Source organism: Vipera ursinii (assembly GCF_947247035.1).
Source record: "Vipera ursinii genome assembly, chromosome: 2".
NCBI lineage: Eukaryota > Metazoa > Chordata > Lepidosauria > Squamata > Viperidae > Vipera > Vipera ursinii.
This window is the reverse complement of record NC_139513.1, coordinates 145037731-145057305: the sequence shown is the minus strand read 5'-3', so window position 1 is coordinate 145057305 and position 19575 is coordinate 145037731. Positions and strand designations below refer to the sequence as shown.

The 19575-nt window shown below is 46.1% G+C and overlaps 2 protein-coding genes across 2 annotated transcripts in view; one reads left to right on the top strand and one right to left on the bottom strand.

Moving 5' to 3' along the window:
• The window catches only part of KCNH3 (potassium voltage-gated channel subfamily H member 3), an 85257-nt gene extending 82031 nt beyond the window's left edge, over positions 1 to 3226 (top strand). Inside the window, exons 13-15 of the mRNA XM_083355479.1 lie at positions 8 to 111; positions 224 to 291; positions 2031 to 3226. Of these exons, the coding sequence (XP_083211605.1) occupies positions 8 to 111; positions 224 to 291; positions 2031 to 2636 (778 nt within the window). The 3' untranslated portion in view covers positions 2637 to 3226. The remainder of the gene's footprint in view (positions 1 to 7; positions 112 to 223; positions 292 to 2030) is intronic.
• A 222-nt stretch (positions 3227 to 3448) lies between these two features.
• On the bottom strand, positions 3449 to 18825 carry MCRS1 (microspherule protein 1). The gene is made up of 14 exons (XM_083355480.1): positions 18749 to 18825; positions 15759 to 15888; positions 14144 to 14282; positions 12277 to 12435; positions 11349 to 11458; positions 9927 to 10035; positions 8998 to 9136; positions 8833 to 8908; positions 8140 to 8168; positions 7477 to 7569; positions 6922 to 7004; positions 6215 to 6302; positions 5069 to 5196; positions 3449 to 4347 (listed from the first exon to the last, which is right to left on the bottom strand). Exons 2-14 carry the CDS (start codon positions 15866 to 15868, stop codon positions 4261 to 4263), a joined length of 1350 nt encoding a protein of 449 aa, XP_083211606.1. The 5' UTR covers positions 15869 to 15888; positions 18749 to 18825; the 3' UTR covers positions 3449 to 4260.
• Between the last annotated feature and the right edge of the window lie 750 nt (positions 18826 to 19575).

Sequence of the window (19575 nt, the reverse complement as noted above, 5' to 3'; positions counted from 1 at the left end):
CTTTAAGAGTCGTAGACGGAATCGAGGACGGGTCCAGTTCGGACAAGCCTATTTTCAATTTCCGCCTTGGCCCATCGGGACCGGATTACAGCAGTCCTTCCCCTGGAACAGGTAACATTTGGCATCGTGCGGGAAAGGGATCATCAAGGGGTTAAGAAACGGAGCGCTTGAAGGCTGAATCTGTGGCCTTCGTCAGTTTGTTCCGCTTTTTTTCCTCTTCCAGACAGTGGCCTGCTCACTATCCCTCCCGAGTTATCTGGCGCAGACACCATCGAGAAACTGCGCCAGGCGGTAAGGCTTTTTTTAACCTCAAATGATCAGTCTGTACATTTGATAGCATTACTCTTACCACTCTTGATCTCTAATATTAAAGTTAAGGACGTGTGTCTGCCTGCCATGAGCAGCCTGCTCAAAAACAGCCTTGTATATAGACAGCCTTGTGGACTCCCAACTCCCAGAATTCCTCAGCCAGCGATGCTGGCTGGAGAATTCTGGGAGTTGAAGTCCTCAGGTCTTAAGTTGCCAAGGTTGCTTTGGAGATGTTTACCTGGAGCATCCCTGCTTTTTGTTCAGCAGGGAAGCAGACTACATGTGAGCAGGCTGCCCTTGGAAATCTCAAAACAGTGGTCTAGAAAATATTCTCTACAGAGAACGGTGGATTTAAACGATTTTCTGGCAACACAGACTCATGATTTACCTTTTGAGTAGTCTTACTTATATAATTTATCTCGTACCATACATACATACACACGCCAGAGTGCTTAAGTAAAAACTATATTCGCCATCTTTTAAAAACTAAAAGCAGATTTTTTAAAAATGCAATAAGCATCCAAGACTGACAAAATGGTTTGCTCGCGATTTTCCTAAATTCTAAGAATGAAGGTGATCTGGCCTTTGGAGCTAGGGTATTCCTGAATGACGAGGTCATCATAGAAAGAAAAAAAGACTTGCTTCCAAGCCCTCCCTCCCTCTCTCCCCAGTTATCACTTCCTGAGCAGATTGTGGGATAGGGTGTTGTACGCAGACAAGGCAGCCATGAAGACAAACATGGGCTCAAGCCTTAACAGAACTTAATTGGTCAAAAACAGCCCTTTGATTTGTAGGGTGGAGAGGCTTGGCTTTGGTGGGTTTCTGGGCAGTCTTCAAAGGCAGGTCCAAACTGGACAAACGCTTCCCTGCTGCTGATCAAGACGAAAGTCGTGTATCGGAAGCCACCAAGTGCGGATTTGTCCCAAAGGTGCTTTTTCAAAAAGCCGCTGGGCTTTCTTTGTGTTATGACTCAGGTGGTGAAGACAATGCAGGCCTCCAAAGAGCTCTTTATTTCTCTTACAACAGTGGCCCTCCAACAACCGACAAGGCTCCACCCTCACCCTACCCTGAAGGCAGCCACCCTCAGTCCCCCCCCCCAAAACAACAGCCCTTGTAGTACCAAGAAAGCCCCCAGAGTAGGAGCACGCTCACAGGGTCAAGGTCCCCCTGGGGCTCCAAGTCCAATCCACCAGGCAGGGCCCAGGCACAAGACCAGGGCAGTCCTCAGGACGAGAAACAGGTCCCAGAAAAGCAGCAGTCCCAAAGCCCCGGTGAAGCAAAGGCCAAACGTAGGCCACCAGAGAAGGGCGAGGCCCAAAACGAAATGCGAAGAGCAATCTTCCAAGCGAGGCAAGGCAAAGAGCAACAGGCACGAGTAAAAGCCACACCCCCAGTCCAAAGCCTTTGAAGAGTTTACTTCATGCTACCAGTATTTCTTTGGAACGAGCCCACCACCCCCACCCACCCACCCCCACAAAGTCCAAGATCAAACCGTTCAATGGGCAAAAACGGGTGCGAGAAAAAGTATAGCACTTCCTCCTTTTCTCCCCAGCTTCCCGATTGGTCCTGTATGTTTCCAGGGGTCTAGTGGTCTATCGCCAGAACTCCTAAAATTCCGCGCATTTACAGTAGTTGGAAAAGCAATTCTGTCATCGGGGAGGGCTCCAGTCTTAAGTAGAAAGGCGAGCAAATGACCTCCTTTCCCTTGCATCATTTCCCAGGTGGCTGAGCTGTCCGGGCAAGTTCAGCAAATGCGGGAGGGCCTGCACTCTTTGCGCCAGGCGGTCCAGCTCTTCCTTCTCTCCCAGACACCAGCCCAGCAGCGAGTCGACCCGCCTGCCTCTTTCCCCCACTCAGATGCTCCTACTACGCCTCTGCTGAGCCCCCTCATGGTCGACACGGGACTTTCGCCAGCTTTCTGCTCCCACAGCGCACCACCGGCACCCTGCCCTAATGGAGCCTGTGGCAGAGTACAGTGGATGTGGGCCCCTTCAGCCGGGCAGAGCTCCCCCTGGCCTGGCACATTTTGGACCCTGGGACGCCGAGCAAGGGATTCTGAGGCGGGAGTGCTTTCACCCTCTGGTCACGGTCCCAAGGACCAAGGGAACAACACACCGATGCCAAACCCGAGCCAAAGAGAGCGCTCTGTGCCCCAAGCTTGCTCCGCCACAGATCCAGCATGCCGTACAAGCTCTCCAGAAATCAAACTTTCTAGGACTCAAGACTGTGATTCCTCCAGCCTTGAGATGGTGCTGATTGGTGCTGGGGACGATGGTTCTACGTGCAGTGGGCCCTGCTGGATAGAGGAAGAAGGGACAGGGATATGAGTGCGCTGAGCACAACCGATTACACAAAGATCAGGCCCTGGGATTTTTCTGTCCTGGGAATATCAAGGATTAGCCCTTATCTTATGGGACCGGATGCTCTCCCATATTAGGGGACAGAGAATGCAACAGAGAAAGGCCACAATCAGCTCTTCCAAGGTCGAGAGAGAGAGAGAGAGAGTTGCAATTGTCCTTATGATGGAGACAGAAGAAAAAGACAGCAAATGCCACAAAACACCCTGGGACAGCAAAGGCACCTTTTGTCTCGACAAAAGTAGATAACTGCAAGCTGCTGTAAGAGTTTCTACTGTCAAAAGCCAAACCTGGTCCATCTGAGTGGTTATGTGGGCTAGGGAACACATCCATGCATCACAGCTTGAAATATGCAAATGTACCCATATTTGTACATGATTCCATTTTAGACAACCTTCCTTCAGGCAGCTGCATTGTTAAGACATTGCTGGGGAGATAGTGAGTGGAATGGGAGTGGAAAGTCCCCCCCCCCGAGCATGTAATTTTCAAATGGGAAGGCAGGTCCAAGACTCTCCCCAGCCCTATGTAAGACTGGAGCTGAGCACCCTTTTTATAAAATAAAAAGTATGTTTTGAACTCTGATTGCTTACTTTATGAACTGCTGTTGCTCAGGTGTTGTCCTTCTGAGGCTCGTGAGCAACCTTTCCCATGCTAAATCACGGCACGTAGAACCACTACCGAAGTTAAACGAAAATCATAAACTTCAGTTATAAAATGTACGGAAAAAGAAGATTCGGCAATAAACTTCGCCGCCAGTTCAATTCAGGCCACTAGCCAGTCTGCACTGTTGCACAAGAAATTTTAATGGACACAAAAGCTAGTTTTTTAAAAGGTAGCAATGCAAAGGCTGCACTTTAAATTATTAGATTTGCTTCCATTTTTTTGCCATTGCTTTTAAAACCCCAATCAAAACTATGACTGACAACTGGTAAGCTTATTCTACCCTACAGTTACAGGCAAGGATATGCTTGCACCGAGGAGGCACATGCCAAAAGCTAAAATAGCTCATTAGTCTGTCAACACCCCTGATAAGTAGTAATATTGTACCACATAGAGATATAGGAACAGATGGACCTCTATTTTTATAACCAACCTTACTTGGAATAAATCTGTTTTTTTTCCATACACGAGGAACTGAGATTCTAGTGGACAATACCTGAAAAACTGACATCTAAAAATGACACTAACATGGTGCCGATGAGAGGACTGATAACTATTATATTAGCTCGACATTGGCTCTCCCCACGTCCACTCCTGAAAAATCTCGTCACTCTGTTCCCAAAGACAGTCAAGCACAATAGTCAATAGGAGCAGGAAGCCGTTTCTCGCCCAAGCCAGGGTACTCAGCAAAGGGCTTCCGTTAGCCACCGTTTTCAGCCCGCCTCTCTTAACCCCACCCACCCCTTCTCTCTCCGGTGGTCGAGTGTGCGCACCCGGACGAAACAAAGAGTTCCTCTATGCTAAAAGAAAAGGCCCAGGATGGCTTTGTGTCCGAGCCTCAAAGGAGGCAAACTGGAGGAAGCTGCATTAGCAGCAAAGGAAATAGCAGTTCCCGCTGGAGGAAGGAGTGGGGTCATCTGGGTTGATCCAAGCCTCAGGGCTGGGCAATTTTGGCAGCTTCTGCCTTGATAAGGGCAATCAAATCTTGGTTGATGAGGAAAACAAAGCGCAAGCTGGCAATCTAGAAAAAAAGAGGGAAGGAGGGAGAATAGAATTCAATCAGTTGATTTGTACAGATTCTGCTTTCATGCCCAGTTAAGACATGAGCCACCTTGAGAAGTTTTTCTCCCGGTGTGGAGATCTTCCATGGCAGCTAACTAGAAGGTTCTTAGGCTAAAGTGACTCATGTGTCCTCCTTCCTGGCCAGGAGGGAACATGAGCTGCCCCCCCCCATTTAAGGCCACCTCCCCATCTGAGAGCCGCAGTCCCAGCCCCTCTGAAGGTGCCACACTGATGAAGGCTGTTAGCCTCTGGGCTCAACTGAGTCCATGCAGAGAGGCTGTAAGCATGGGGTAGACCCACTGCTAATTTGCCCCGGCTATTGTTACTAAATGTATAGCAACCTTTGTATTCTGGCCACTTCAAGTTAATTCTAAGCCATTCAATGTTTAAACAATACACAGGTAAAGCAGAACGATAGCAGCCAACGTAAAGATCTCAGTACTTTAGTACAGTAAGTCCACAAAACCATGTTAAAATTAACACAAGAATAAAAATTACAGATTCGGCATCAATTGGCAAGAAATGCTCTCGAATTTAACCCGAGCTCTAATTTCCCAGTCTTCCCACCCTCTAAGAAGAAAACATTAGTGATCAAGAGTGATTGGCACATCCCTACAGGCAAGGAGACAACAGCTAACTCCCACGTTTTCTGCTACAGAGCACAGCCAGCCCCTGCTCACCTCGACCACAGAGTTATTGCTGAGTTTCCACTTGCTGCCACAAAGGACTGGCCGCCCATCAACATAAATGGGCCGTCGGCCTTCATTCGCCAAGAAAAAGTCCCCGTTGTTCTTCAGCTTGATGACACCTGTGTGCATTTGGGAAGAGATTAAGGTGACTTGGACTTCTCCCCAGGAGGAAGAGAGCAAGGCCATGAGGGAAGGTAACTGAGTCCTAAGCCACATGAATTTAGGCCACAGCCACCGGGGTACTTACTGCCTTTAGAGGACATGCTGATCTTTCTTGAGAAAGAGTTACCTTCAAACGTTAAAGAGGCAATCTCCCACTCAGAGAAGGCTCTCAAAGTATGCAGCCTGAAGAAAGGCCACTGGATATAGGTAGTCCTCGACTTACAAAGTTATGACAGACATTCCGCGCCCCCCCCACACACACACACAACTCAAAAGCTACTTGTGACCCGATTTCAAAGTTCTGACAGATGCGCGCCAATCTATCCAGTCATGTGATTGCATCTTGGGTTCTTGGCAACCAGCTCACCTTTATGGCCACCTGTAGCATCCCGTGGTCATGTGACTGTGGTTTTTGATGATTTTGCCAGGTTGCGACGTTTACGTCCCGTTTCTGACAAAAAAACGCCCGTTGGATAAAATGGATTTGCTTAGGCACGGCGTTCACTTAACGGCGTTCACTTAACGACCACCAAAAAAAAACACCCCCAAAAAACATCAGCTCAAGTCGTGCCTCAACTTACAACGGTAATTCCATTCTCAGGCACGGTCGTAAATCGAGGACTACCTGAATGTACTTTTTCACATGCGGATAATAAATGTATGAGGAAAAACTGCAGAGCTGGCTAGGGGTTCACAGGATTCCAACAAATGCCTCAAAGACTTCATAGGGTCATCAGGATGGGCAAACGATCATCTTACTTTTGCACTACTTTCAAATTTTAAAAACAGCTGTTTCTCCTGGCCAAAAAAAATTCCCAGGCATCTTACACAGTGAAGCCAGTGTATCAGGAACCACGAACAAGACTCTGGGATCTGGTTCCTGATAGTAATACTATCTTACCATGGCTGTACACATCTCGCTCAAAAGTTGTTGTTTTTTTTCAGTAATTCAGAGGCAAGAATTAATTCCGGTACCTTGTTTGCGGGAGATTTTCCAAGCAGGGCCTTCCAGTGCCAGATCTACATCAATCTGGTTGTCTTTGGTGGCTCTGCCAAGCGTGATCTAGAAAAGGAAATTAGATTAAAAAAAATAATCACTTGGCACAGCAAGCATAGCAGGGTTTTTGCTGGCATCAGCGATCAAAATGAATCAGGTGAAATGACCCAATATATTTGTTTCTGACTTTTCTAAGTCCAGATGATGGCATGGAGACAAGCTAAGTGAAAAAAAAAAGCGAAGTTCATCACAGGATTGAAAAAATTACGCTAAGAAACGCGGGTTCTCAGCTTTTCACTTTGTCACAAAGTAAATTACGTATTAAGAGTGTAACAGTAAAGGAATGGAAATCAGAACCAATGTTAAATTCTCCACTCCAGTGCCAGCATGATGTTATCTTCCACTGCCTGGAAAGAGAATAATAATAATAAAAAAAAATACCAGTACCTCTTGAATTAAAAAACTGTTCTTCTCTCAAAATGTTCTCACTGAAATAGCCCAGAGTCTTCAACCTTTCAGAACAAACAGGTAGGCTGTGTGCCTCAAAATCAAATGCAGCTCGATTCTGGGTAGCTAATTTGTACTATTGGAAAAAAGGGTTCCACTTCCTCTCCACAATCCAAGCCGGTAAGAAGTTCACCTCCTTAAAGTTTTGGGCCCGGCTGAAATGAAAGACGGAACTCACCTCCCGGGAGCGCATGAGGTAGCGGACCATCCGTCCACGCAGCACAGCCAAGGTCTGGTTATCAAAATCAGGGGAGCTCATTCCTAGGAAGAAGAAAAAGAGAGAAAATAGGGTTTGGAAAATGGGGCCGGCCCTTTTGCAAGCTTGGCAAGAGAAAAGTGTCTAGCGGCTAAGGGCTGCACTTGGCATGTAAGTTTAATAAACAAATAAATAAATTGTGCTTGGGCGTTATTTATACCAGCCGTCTCCCCAATCTTTCCGGCTCCGCGGACCGGCAGTGGGGGGGAGGGGAGGGGGAAGGAGATGACTTTCGCCTGCCCAACCTAATCCCGCGCATGTGCAAGTGGAGCTTCACGTGTTTCGCCCACCGCTTGCGTGGATCTGTTCCCAAGGGGCTGCAAGGCCGGTACCAGCCCACGGACCGGGGTTTAGGGGAAAACCCCCCCCCCCGATTTATACCACTTCCGTTATCCAAGCTTGGCTTCCAGCTAAGTCCTTTCAAGATTCTCTGGCTGCTCTTTCCACTGCAAGGAGGCCTCTGCAGCCTTTTCTCACCTGTTATACTGTCCACCAGCACTTGCCATTTGTGCAGCTCTTGCTCCAGCTGCCGAATCTCACGCTTCTGCCTCCGGTCCGCCATAGTCAGTTCTGCAAGGAGGAAGGCAACCACCACGGAGAGCGTATGTTTCATAGAGGAAGTGCAATGGCATTATTTGATAACAAAGGCGAAGATAATTTGGGCTCCTAGAAATCCTGGGTATGTTTCTTCCCACCCCCAAAAAACTTCCCTTCTTTATATTGCCCACCACCATTCGACCCTGGCAGCTCCTTCCTCCCCTTTTTTGCAGGGAACGATCAAGAACGTGACAGAAACGGACGGAAGAACCCTAGCGTTCTTAAGCTCTCCCATCTCTCCAACAAGGCTTCTTCCTTCTTTTGGCTCAGCTGCTGTCGGGCTTCTAACTTTGGAGGTTCTTACCGAAAGGAGGCAGGATGCCCTGTGGCCCTATTTCCTTGGACCATCAAGCAAATACAAGTTCAGCCCTACTTTTCTTCCGCAGCTTTCCAACACAGAATTAGCACTGCCCAGGGTTTTGACCGAACAGGGAACAGTCGGAACCACACAAAGCCGATAATGCGAAAACGCAGCCATCGGAAGAGGAAGCTCCCATTCGGTCCATACATAGCTTCAGGTTATCAAACCAAATCTAAACTCACCGTGTTCCAACACTTCATCTGGTACATCTCTACAGGGAAAGGGGAAAAGGTTAGAGAAAAAGAGAGACGCAGGAGGTTAAGCAGACCACAGATTACTCCAGTATTAGTTTGGCTTTTGCTCCTGTGCTACTGAAATTTCATTATTACAACCATTACAAGCACCTTGGGTCAGATTTAAGACTCTGCCACTGGTGCAATGCAGACAATTTCAAAAAGCAAACGACTACCGATTTCCAGCTGGAGTTTCCCAGGACAACCGGGATGCTGGCCGCAAAATGAATGAAAAATGAAAGGCGCCGTACACCAAAAGTGCTTTTTCAGGAGGCAACAGAAGGATGAGCAGTGAAACGTCTTCAAAAACAACAACAACAACAAGAAAGTTCAGTTGCCTCCTGAAAAAGTATCTTTGGGACAACCATGGCCTGGATGACTGAGAACTTAAATAGACGAAAGGCGCTGTAAAAGCTAGACAGTAACTGTCATCAGATCTAAGTTCTATTGCAACACAATTCCTGAACGTTCATTCATTCCTCTGTGGAAGGGAATAGGAGTGGCTTCAAACTGTCACTCTAAATACTGAAGGGATGCCTGCCCACCCTAAAGTCAGCCCAGCCACATTTTTTGGCACAATGCTCTATGGCTTCAATTGGGGGGGGGGGGAGAGAAAGAGTTATCAACCAGCTTCTCTCTTACTTCAGCTTGCTGTCATCTATCATGTCTTCAGCATCTGAGAAGTTGAGCACTTGGTCTCCTTTGGGCAATGGCTGCACTGCAGAGAGGGCACATGGTAGTTTAGAATTCAGATCCCAAGCTCGGCCTCAGCCTCAGCCTCAGCCTCAGCCCAGGAACCAGCCTTACCTGTTTGATCGTCCAGGAGGTAGTACTGCTTCATGAGCTGCCAATGGGTCTGCAAGACTTTGGCAGTGCGGGAAGGGTAGAAAACCTCCGGGTGTTTGTGCAGCAGATCCTGGAATGTATCCAAAGTAGGCTGGCTGGTCTAGGTGAACAGCAGAAAGAGAGGGAAAGCGGAAACCTTCCATTACACAGAGTGGCGTTTATTATCATTTTCACTACTAAGGGTCTTAATCAGGCTTAAATTTTAACTCAAGCTTCGGTTTCGTTTTTTTGTGGGTTTTTTTTTACTAACTTTAGATTTCCCAAAAGACCACAGAAGTGAGATTTACAATGGTATCAGACCTAATCTGGCCTGCGACATTGTATGATGTGTATTAACTACAGAAACAAAGAATAACTCTCATTAAAAGCCTTTCTGGGCACTAAGAGGAGGAAATTGCCATGAGCTACAGCAGACATGTCAAACACAAGGCCCGGGGACCAGATCCGGCCCGCAAAATGGTTTCGTGCGGCCCGCGAAGCCATCCTGGAAACAGTGAGGGAACGGCCCCCACTGCCTTGGCCCTGGCCCAGAGACCCTCCTCCTGCCACAGACCCTCAGATCTGTCCCACTCCTGCCCAGGCCCCCATAGGCACCCTTGATGCGAACGATGTAGAGCTGGCCATGCCCACCCAGTAGGCCATACGCACTCTAGCCACGCCCACCCAGGACACGCCCACCAGGCCATACCCACCCGGCCCCCTGAGGGCAACCGCAATGCTGATGCGGCCCTCAATGAAATTGAGTTTGACACCCCTGAGCTACAGGGAGCAAAAGCAGAACTTGTGAGGCCTTAAAGACTGATACAAAAGGCCTCTCAGATACTCAAGTCTGCTTTGTGCCAGGGCTACTAGGGCTGGGGGATATGACACCCAGAGGCATTGCTCCTTACCGATCCGACTTTGCTTAGCAGCTGTTCCTCTGCTTTGCTGAATAACACTTTGCTCTGCATTGACGCAATGGCTTCAGGATGCAGTTGCCTCATTGCTTGGCAAGACAGCCTGTAGGGAATGAAGGCAAAGGGACCAAAAATTCATGGGCTTCCCTGACTCAGTGTGGCTGTTGTCTCTGAAGAGTCTCCAGCAGCATTTGACCAGCAGGAAAAGAGGAAAAACGAAGCTACACACTGGGCCTCTTTTCTTAATACGTAAACAAATCCAATACATTTAAATCCCAAATAGTGGATCTACACGTCCTATCTTTTTCGAAGGAGGTATGTAAGGATTTTTTCCACCTTTTAGAAAGCTATCCTGACGTTTACTCCAAAGAAATGCAAGATGACTTTTTCAGGAAAGGTTGGAGATGTCAAGAATAAACATTTCACGTTAATTCCAGCACTGATGAACCAGAAACTAGTTCTCTCAACTTAAAACCATCTTCCCTCTCGGTCATTTTGAAGAATTTTATTAGTTTTGTACTGGTAGGATTCCAGTCTTTAGGGCCACCTGATTAGGAAACCCTTCTTTACCCAATAAAATAAAATAAAATAAAATAGGCACTGGGAAGCTGAACATCCAAATGCCTCTTCCAATGGTCAGGAATCGTTATTCACCTCTACAATGAAGACATGCTGAACTAGGACCCAGATTGTTGGGGGCAATAAGCTGAATTTGTAATAATGCCGCTTGGGGGCCCCCGAAAGCCCTAATAAGCAGGCATATACATAGAATGAAGGCTATTGCTAAGCACATTGATTTGTGCTTTAGATTGTAAGCCGCCCTGAGTCTTCGGAGAAGGGCAGGATATAAATGGGATTTTTAAAAAAAATGCTTGCCAGACATTATAATAATAAGAGTGGCAGAGAGAGAGAGAGAGACCCCTAATACATACTTTGCCACATACATGGCCACGTGTAACCCTTTATTCCAAGACTCTGCTTGAAAGTAGAATCTATTCAGTCAAAACAATTCACTTCCAAATAAGAACACATAGCAGGGGTACCCAGTATTTCCTGCTCTGCAGACAGGCAGCAAGGGGGAAGGAGGGGATGGTTTCACGCACGGGCCTGCCGCTTGCACAAATGGCCATTGCCTGGTATCAGGCCGCAGACCGGGGTGGGAGGGTTGGTGACCCCAGGTATGTAGGATCTCCACAAAGGAAAGTTCTCTGGAAACTAGACCAAAACACATTTGTCTTTCAGCACACCAGAATGCTTGCCTCCCCTCAGAGAGTGATCTGCTTCTAGTCCTCAGCTGGTAGTGAGGTCAGGTTGCCACCTGCCTCATCTTGGAAACGAAGAGAGTGAGAGGTCTCTCACCACAGCTCTGTTCTCCCCCTTTGAGAATCAGGACTGTGTGAATATGACCAAACTTACTTGGAAATCACAGGGTCGTAGAGGAGAGCGTACCACCGCTCCTGGATTTCTCGCAGATTAAAGCGACAGCTGAACTTTACTCCCAGATGCACAGAGGTCAGATCGTTGGTCTTCAGAGAGAAAGAGAAAGAGCTCTCAATTTTAGGGTGGGGGAAACACGAAAGAAAGAAAGAAAGAAAGAAAGAAAGAAAGAAAGAAAGAAAGAAAGAAAGAAAGAAAGAGAAAGATCTATATTGACTTCTAAGCACTTTGACCTTAAATGAAACAGAACCCACTGAAGGATAAAGCAATCAAAAACTGATTACAAAAAAATGCCGAGGAGGAATGGATGGCTTCAGAAAATTAATATACTTCTGCAGCTACAGTGGACTGAATCGGGCCACTGACCCACCAGCTTCAATACCGGCTAAGCAGGTAGTCCTCGACTTACAACCGTAATGGTACCTGCATTAAGCAAATGTGGCAGTTGTAAAGCGCATGCGTCAGTCCTAAAGCAAACCCATTGTTCACCATGGAGCATTTTTGCGGAAAACCGGAAGCCCCGGGTATTGGGGGAAAAAACATGGTAAAATACAATCATGTGACACAAGACACTGCAAATGGCAGTAAATGCAGGCCAGATGCCAAGAACCCAACATGCGGTTACCCATTAGATCTGGGGAGGGGTTGGTTTCCATCATAGCTTCAGTTGCTAAGCAAATGGTTGTAAGTTGAGGACTGCCTGTTCTGATAGAAGCACACATCAGAAAAATTCTGGAAGAGGGCGAGAATGGCCTCCAGACGTATTTTGAAAGGAACTGCTTAGGAGCCTCACGTAAGCTATTCTAGTTTTCTTGAGAGAAGAATGGCACCCAAAGTATTTAAATAGCCTTTCCTGAGCCACTATGGATAAACATCTGGAACAGGTGTTCTAAGCCCATTTCACTACCTGAAGCACAGCATTGATCAGTAACAGGTCATCGGTGGGTTTCCAGCGGCCCAAATCCTTGGTGACCTGCAAGGGCTGCTTGCTCTTCTTCATCCGTTTGGTCAGGCTGGGATTTGGAGCAGGGCTTGGCGTGACAGCGGTTGAGATGGACTTGGACACCTGGAGAGGCAGAGTGGGAAAGTGACACAGAATCACAAGAGACACAGCCATGAGGGAGGCCAAAACACTCCAGGCAGCTGAGTAATAAAATAACTAATGTTCACATCCTAGACTAGTGTTTCTTACAAGTGCAGTCCTAGGACCCCTGGGTGGGGAAGAATCCCAAGAACTTCTCAGGGATTTGCAAATTCAAAATGATTTTCTAGCGCATGTTGAAAAATAATACAATATTAAAATCCCATTAAACAAATGTGAAAAGCGGGAGCGGCAGTGGGTGTAGTCAGAATTTTTAACACGGTCAAAAACAGCGATAAATATAACCCACACAAACAAAAGCAACTTGGAAACCCTCTGTAATATTTAAAACGGGAAAGGGGTTCTGAGAGAAAAAAAGTTTAATAAACACCGCTCCAGGCAGAGAGAGACCAGTTCTAGGCAAGGCAGGCTGTGATGTTTTAGAAGTAAAAAGGTTCCCCCGCACATGTGTGCTAGTTATTTCCGACTCTAGGGGCCGGTGCTCATCTCCATTTCAAAGCCGAAGAGCCAGCGCTTGTCCGAGGACGTCTCCGTGGTCTTGTGGCCCGCATGACTAGACGCCAAAGGCGCACGGAAGGCTGTTACCTTCCCACCATAGTGGTCCCTATTTTTCTACTTGCATTCTTATGTGCTTTCAAACTGCTAGGTTGGCAGAAGCTGGGACGAGTAACAGGCGCTCACTCTGTTACGCAGCACTCAGGATTCGACCCGCCAAACTGCCGACCTTCTGATCGACAAGCTCAGCGTCCCAACCCACTGAGCCACTGCGTCCCTTGTTTTAAAAGTATGGCAGTCTAAACTTGGTTTACACCTCAGCATTCTTACCCAGTCTGAACACTCAAGGTAACCACCAGCCTTCAGTTAGTCTAATTGCCCAACTGAACTAGCTGCAGCATCTCTGTCAGGCTATACCAGGGGTAGGCAACCTCGGCTCTTTTATGACTCAAGGACTTCAACTCCCTTCTGGGAGTTGAAGTCCATGAGTCATAAAAGAGCCAAGGTTGCCTACCCCTGGGCTATACTAACAGGGACAGTTTGACCTGTCATAGTCATCTTAACAGGTCCTCTGCTTGCCCTGCTCAGAGATCTATCATTGCAACGGAGCAAGCGATGGCAGGAATCGATCCAGGAAGTCTGGCCAGTTGTAGCAAGACTGAGGCGGCAGAAATAGGGCGAGAGAAAGAACAGGGAAGATTATTTCATCTACTCAAAAGAGTCTTCCGCAGGCCTTCAATTCAGAAGGCAAGCGAGGTGACAGGAAGCAGAAGCCCTTGGATTCCTCTTTTCCTACGAGGACACGGGAATCTAACTTTGCCTGGCAGGATTGGCTTATTCCACATGAAAGGGGATTTCAAACCAGCCCAGCTTTTAGAATGTATTGTCAGTTACAGAGAAACAAAAGAAGCTGCCTCTAAACAAATTGCCAGTCAGACTTACGAATAACAAAAAAAACAACAGAAGAACTAAAAGGTTGGGCGCCATTGTTTCTCAACACGTACCTATGTATTTAAGATATGCACGGACGTTTTTTGTCCTGGAATGTGGATTCAATAAAAGAGTCATAGTTAAGCTACGGTAAAACTGTCTTATGTGTGGCATGGGGAACAGTAAGGGGATTTCTGCAGGCCCTCTCTCAGTGAAATGCAATGAGGCAGATCAGCCACTGACTCACCTTCTTCTTTTCACTAGAAGATGGCTCACTGCCAGAGCAGCGTCCCGGCTCCACCCCGCTGGGGCCTTTGGCCCGGCTCGATGATTTGGCAAGGCTGCTTTCTACCAGCTCATCATCAAATTTCTTCCGCTTGATGAACCTAGAATGGTGAACATCCGCATTGCCATAATCTCAAGGAAACAGCTGTCCCCTTCACTACTTTCTTGAACAATAGCGAGTCATGGGTGACTTCAGTTGGACATGCTTTCACTCGACAGAAGCCTTTTAAGAAAAGTCTAAGCTATATGTCAATAGGGCATCATTGGTCATAATAGGTCAACCAGAATTTTAACAACCGTACTTTTGAAGGGTGTGTGTGTGTGTGTTTGCACAATATCCCCAGTCCCTCGGGCTAACTAATATGCAACCACATGCAACTATTTTATTGTCACATTTTTGCGGTAATTAAGAGCAGCCGTTATTTCCAGTTAGCTCTAATAAGAACTTGAGACTAAGATGAATTGTTGGTGTAGAATTCTGGTTAGTACTGGCCGGAAGCAGTGACTGTTTCAGGTTAAAACAATGCATTTAATCATGGGAAACCTATCAGCTGTGGTTAAAAATCTACATAGGGCAGGGTTAGGGTAGGCAACCTTGGCTCTTTTATGACTCGTGGACTTCAACTCCCAGAATTCTGGGAGTTGAGGTCCACGAGTCATAAAAGAGCCAAGGTTGCCTACCCTTGGCATAGGGTATGGGATAAAATACTCTGAGGGACTTAATGCATTACATGAAGATGTCTCTGTAGTGAAAATGTCTGAGATATATTTTATAATTCATGTGCAAGTCTACAGGAACAGACCTTGTTCCTTAGGCCATTTGACCCCCGTGAAATGTACTGGGGGGAAAAATCAAAAACTGTTTTCTAATCACCGAGAACATTACACAATTATTCTTCTTGCTTTTACAGCAATAGCATTAGCACTCAGACTTATATACCGCTTCACAGTGCTTTACAGCCCTCTCTAAGAGGTTTACAGAGTCAGCCTATCGCCCCCAACAATCTGGGTCCTCATTCTACCGACCTCGGAAGGATGGGAGGCTGAGTCAACCTTGAGCCGGTGAGAATCGAACTGCTGGCAACAGGCAGAATTAGCCTGCAATACTGCATTCTAACCACTGTACTACCATGGCTCAGTTTATGTGCTAGAAGAGAACAAATCTGGTCATTTCTGGTATATTTGGTGATTCACAAGGTTCCATCCTTCCTTGAGTATCAAGAGAAACCACCAAGTTTGGCTGGACAATGAACATGAGACCACAGTTTGATCAGACAGCCTGTTGCCAACCTCCTGACTTAATTGGCGCAAATTAAGAGAAAGCAAAATGCTTTGGGATTGCTCCAAAAAGAGTGACTTCCATAGGTTTTCCTCAAACATCCTCAGAAAACAATGGCCACATTGCATCTGCATATGAAAGGAATCCAGCCCATCTGCCTATATTTTAGCGCTCATTTCCAACAAGCACCGTGCTTCTAAATTTTAAATTCTCAATTCTCCAAACTAAAGACGCCTTTGGAAAGCCAGGTGTCCTCCTTTCCCTGGATCACCTTCCCAACCACGTCCCATCGTAGTACCTGGATGAACTACGTCGTTTTGGAATGGCCCCCGATACTTGGGATGAGCTTCTCTTTTGTCCTGCTAGAGACTCTTCGTCTTCGGAGCGGCTAGCTGTACCCGACGCCATCAGTTTGGAATCCAAAGTGTCTGCCAAGAGACAGAAAGGCAGGTTTAGTGCTTAGCGCCGACTAGTTCTGACTGGGTCCCAAGCTGCAGCAAAGTCTATTAGGTAGCTGATGCAGAGGGAAGCAAAGGAAAGCACTTTCGCGCAAACTGGTTATGGGTTCATCACTAACCAGCAGTCTCCGAAGTCTAAAAGAAATTGTATACTTGGAATATGTAACTTAAAAGCAAGTTAAGCACCCTCTTTATTCTAATGTACTTTTTTGGCTTGGCAATATACTATTATTGATTTCAGGGGAAATTATTCTAAGCAGTGTGCTCCACGACTACAATTAGTATTGCACAGAAAACATTTTCCATCGTGACAGTTTTAAAGGAAGATCATAGTGGACATAACCATTTTGGTTACTGATCTGCTTGACTGTTAAGAGCAGCTACAGGAAGTCCTTGCTTAGCAACCACAATTGGTTCTAGGGCAGAGGTCCCCAACCTTTTGGGTACCGGTTCTGTGGAGAGGGTTTTCCGTGGACCGGAGGGTGCGTGGTTTTGTGTGCTGCCTGCATCGCATGGATGGGGCTTTGCCTTTTTGTGCGGACTGGTTGCTGGCATGCCATGGCCCGGTGCCGGTCCATGGACCGGGAGTTGGGGACTCCTGTTCTAGAGACTCAGTCATTAGGTAAAGCGATTGCTAAGTGAAAGTCACACGACTGCAATTGTGTTTAAAATTTTATTTCAGCTTTCCTCTGCTTTACATTGACAAAAGGAGAAAACCCCAAATGGTCTGGTGAGCCAAACAGAACTCATTTCACAAGAAACGCAGGTAAAAGGGCAAATCTTATATTTTTTCCCCCATTCCCTGCTCTTTGGAATGCCCAACCTGGCACTGAGATAATTAACGAGGAGAGAATGGATGTTTATATATACATTCATTGGAGAGGAAGCAATTACAAAAGAACACACAGATAGGTACTCCTTGACTTACGACTGGTCACTTGGCAACCTTCAAAGTTGCAATGGACCCACTTTGGGACCACTTACAACCAGGATTTAAAGTTCCACTAGTTGGGCTCTCCCCAACAGTCACATGACTGCCACACAGTCGCATTTACAATTGTTTAAAGCACCCTATGGACACACATTTTACGAGGGTTTTTGCTGAAAACCTACACTTACTTCCAATTTTCAACAAAACTGTGCCCGTAGGAACCATTGGTCACTTAACCACTGTTTGCTTAACCACAGCAGCCGCTTTACAACTGTCACAATATAAAACTGTGATGGGCAAGCTCCATTACAGTTGTATGTTGAGGATTACCTGTAACGCAGGCACACAATGGAGAATAAGCACTGAAAAAGAATGAACTAGATTTTTTGTTTGCCAGCTGACCAGGAACTGACCAGGTTAAAGAAAATCTTTAGTGTAAAACTGATTAGGGTGACCTCAGTATCAGGCAGGTGAGCTTGTTAACTTGCAGTTAGTGCTTTTTAGGGACCCCACAGTGCTCTAGAGAAAAGCAGCTCAGGAAGATATAGGCAAGGAATATAAATCTTTGCATTCCCCACCATCCAGTCAGAACTGAAGAAGCGTTTTGGATGAGAAGCGGAGAAGAAAATCCAGTTGCCTTCTGAAAAAGCACCTTTGGGACAACCATGACTTGGATGACCGAGAATCTCCAAAGACAAAATGAAAGAGTTCCACAAACACCATCTTGAGTTCTTAAAAAAGAAAAGAGTGATGCCCTTGAGTTACTCCTGGTGATTTCATGGATACATGAAGTTGTTCATATGTGAATGTTGTTTATTTGGCAACAGCATGAAAGCAAATTGCCACTTTTCTTCTTCCAGGATATTTTTTCAATTTCCTGTTTTATTATTGGGACAGCTTTGAAACAGTCTACTAGTTTCCTATCCAAGTATTAACCACATTAAGCTTATCAATTTGTTGACTGATTTAATGAACAGTTGCTGCCACTTGCTGGACCAATTAGAAGTAAATATATCAAGCTCAGTTCCTGATGGGTATATGACTTTGTCCATGTTATTTCCTTGGCAGGAATACAGAAATGGTTTGTTGTTGCCTATTATTCAAGTTCTACAACTCTGAGATTTCTGGATAATCTCCTATCCACTCTGCTATAACTCCCAGAAGAAAACTAAGATGTATACATATTACTAACATGACACTATTACAGTTCTGGATCAAAAGGAATACCAGATCCCAGCCCTACTTAAGCCACTGCTTCATTCTATGACTTAAAAAGAAATACAACAAAATAAACATAGATTTCAAGTAAATGTGATAGTGTGGTACAATGGTGAGTCACAATCTTTGCTCAGAACTTCAAATAAACTGATCTAGTTTTGGGTAATATTGGTGCAGCCTTCTTTAATCTGGAGCCCTCGAGATGTGTCAGACATCGATTTATGTGATCAAAAATTATAGGAATTCATTGGGAGGACATCAGGTTAAGAAAAGGAGTGGTATGATGAAAACAGAAATCCAAAGTGAAGAATCTTGTTCAAAATTGGGCAGCCTTCCCTAATTATATGCCTTCCAGGAGGTTGGCCTTATGGGAATTGTGATCCAACGTTTATTTACAAAACGAAAAACTACCTTAAAAAGGCAGAATCATGCACAATTAATGAAACCATGCAAACAATGCGAATTCAATCAGCCCAAGCGAATCAGATTGATAGAATTTGGGGAAAAGAAGACAAGAGCAAGAGTAGAGCGCTTGCGCAGTTCTAGCCTCTTCGCCTTTTTGCGCATGCGTCCCTAGTCCGCCTCGCTCGTTTGTTTCCTAGCCAAGAAGCGAAGCTGTTCTCTCTGCCTAATCTCAATAGACTCAAGATGTTATAAACTTAAAGTCTGTAGCGGCATTACCTCACCATTCCCGATCGTTACGATAACGACAACAACGACTCCCGCCTCTCTCCCCAACGTCCATAGCGGAAACGCCAGAAAAATCCCAATAACTTCCGGGGGGGGGAAGGAAAACGAGACAAGCGAAAGACCAGTTCCGGTTTATTGTCTCATGCCCGAGAGCCGAGTGGGGGAGCGGCCATCTTGGTTAAGGGCATCATTCCAGTGCTTCAACTTGTCCAGAAAACGTAGAAACCTCTTTGCCCTCGCAAAGACTTTTTTCGGGCATCGCGATTTCAGTTTATGTCACTCGTTGCCTGATGTATTTGCACACCTTCTGATTGGCATGAAGTTTCGCTCTGCCCCTGGCTTTTAGATTAAAAAATCATTTTCTCAGACTGGGGGGGGAAATATGAAATGGGATGGACAGAGTGCAGACGGGACGGTGGTTTGAGTTGCTATAAGATGGATCAAATAAATCCACTCCGGTCTCGTTTTGGTTTGACAGCGCTGTACAACTGTTAGCAGAAACTCGTGCTTCTTTCTCTTTGAATATTAGTTGCTGAGGAGAAATAACTGGATAGCACTTGCCTTGCTTTTGGGACTCCTCGAGAAAGTAGCAGTTGGGAGCCAGAAGACATGGCATTTAGTGAGTGTTTATGCATTATTTGGCATTAAACGGTCACTAAACCTCTGTCCTGGCATTGGGTGGAGGAAATGGCTGATTCTAGGATAATTGGAAGCAAGCTGTTTACATTTATAGCACAAACATAATTAGCCATCATAGCATCTGATTGTGTTAGATGGATCATTAAGTCTCGGAAATAGCGATTGTTAAGCAAGAAACG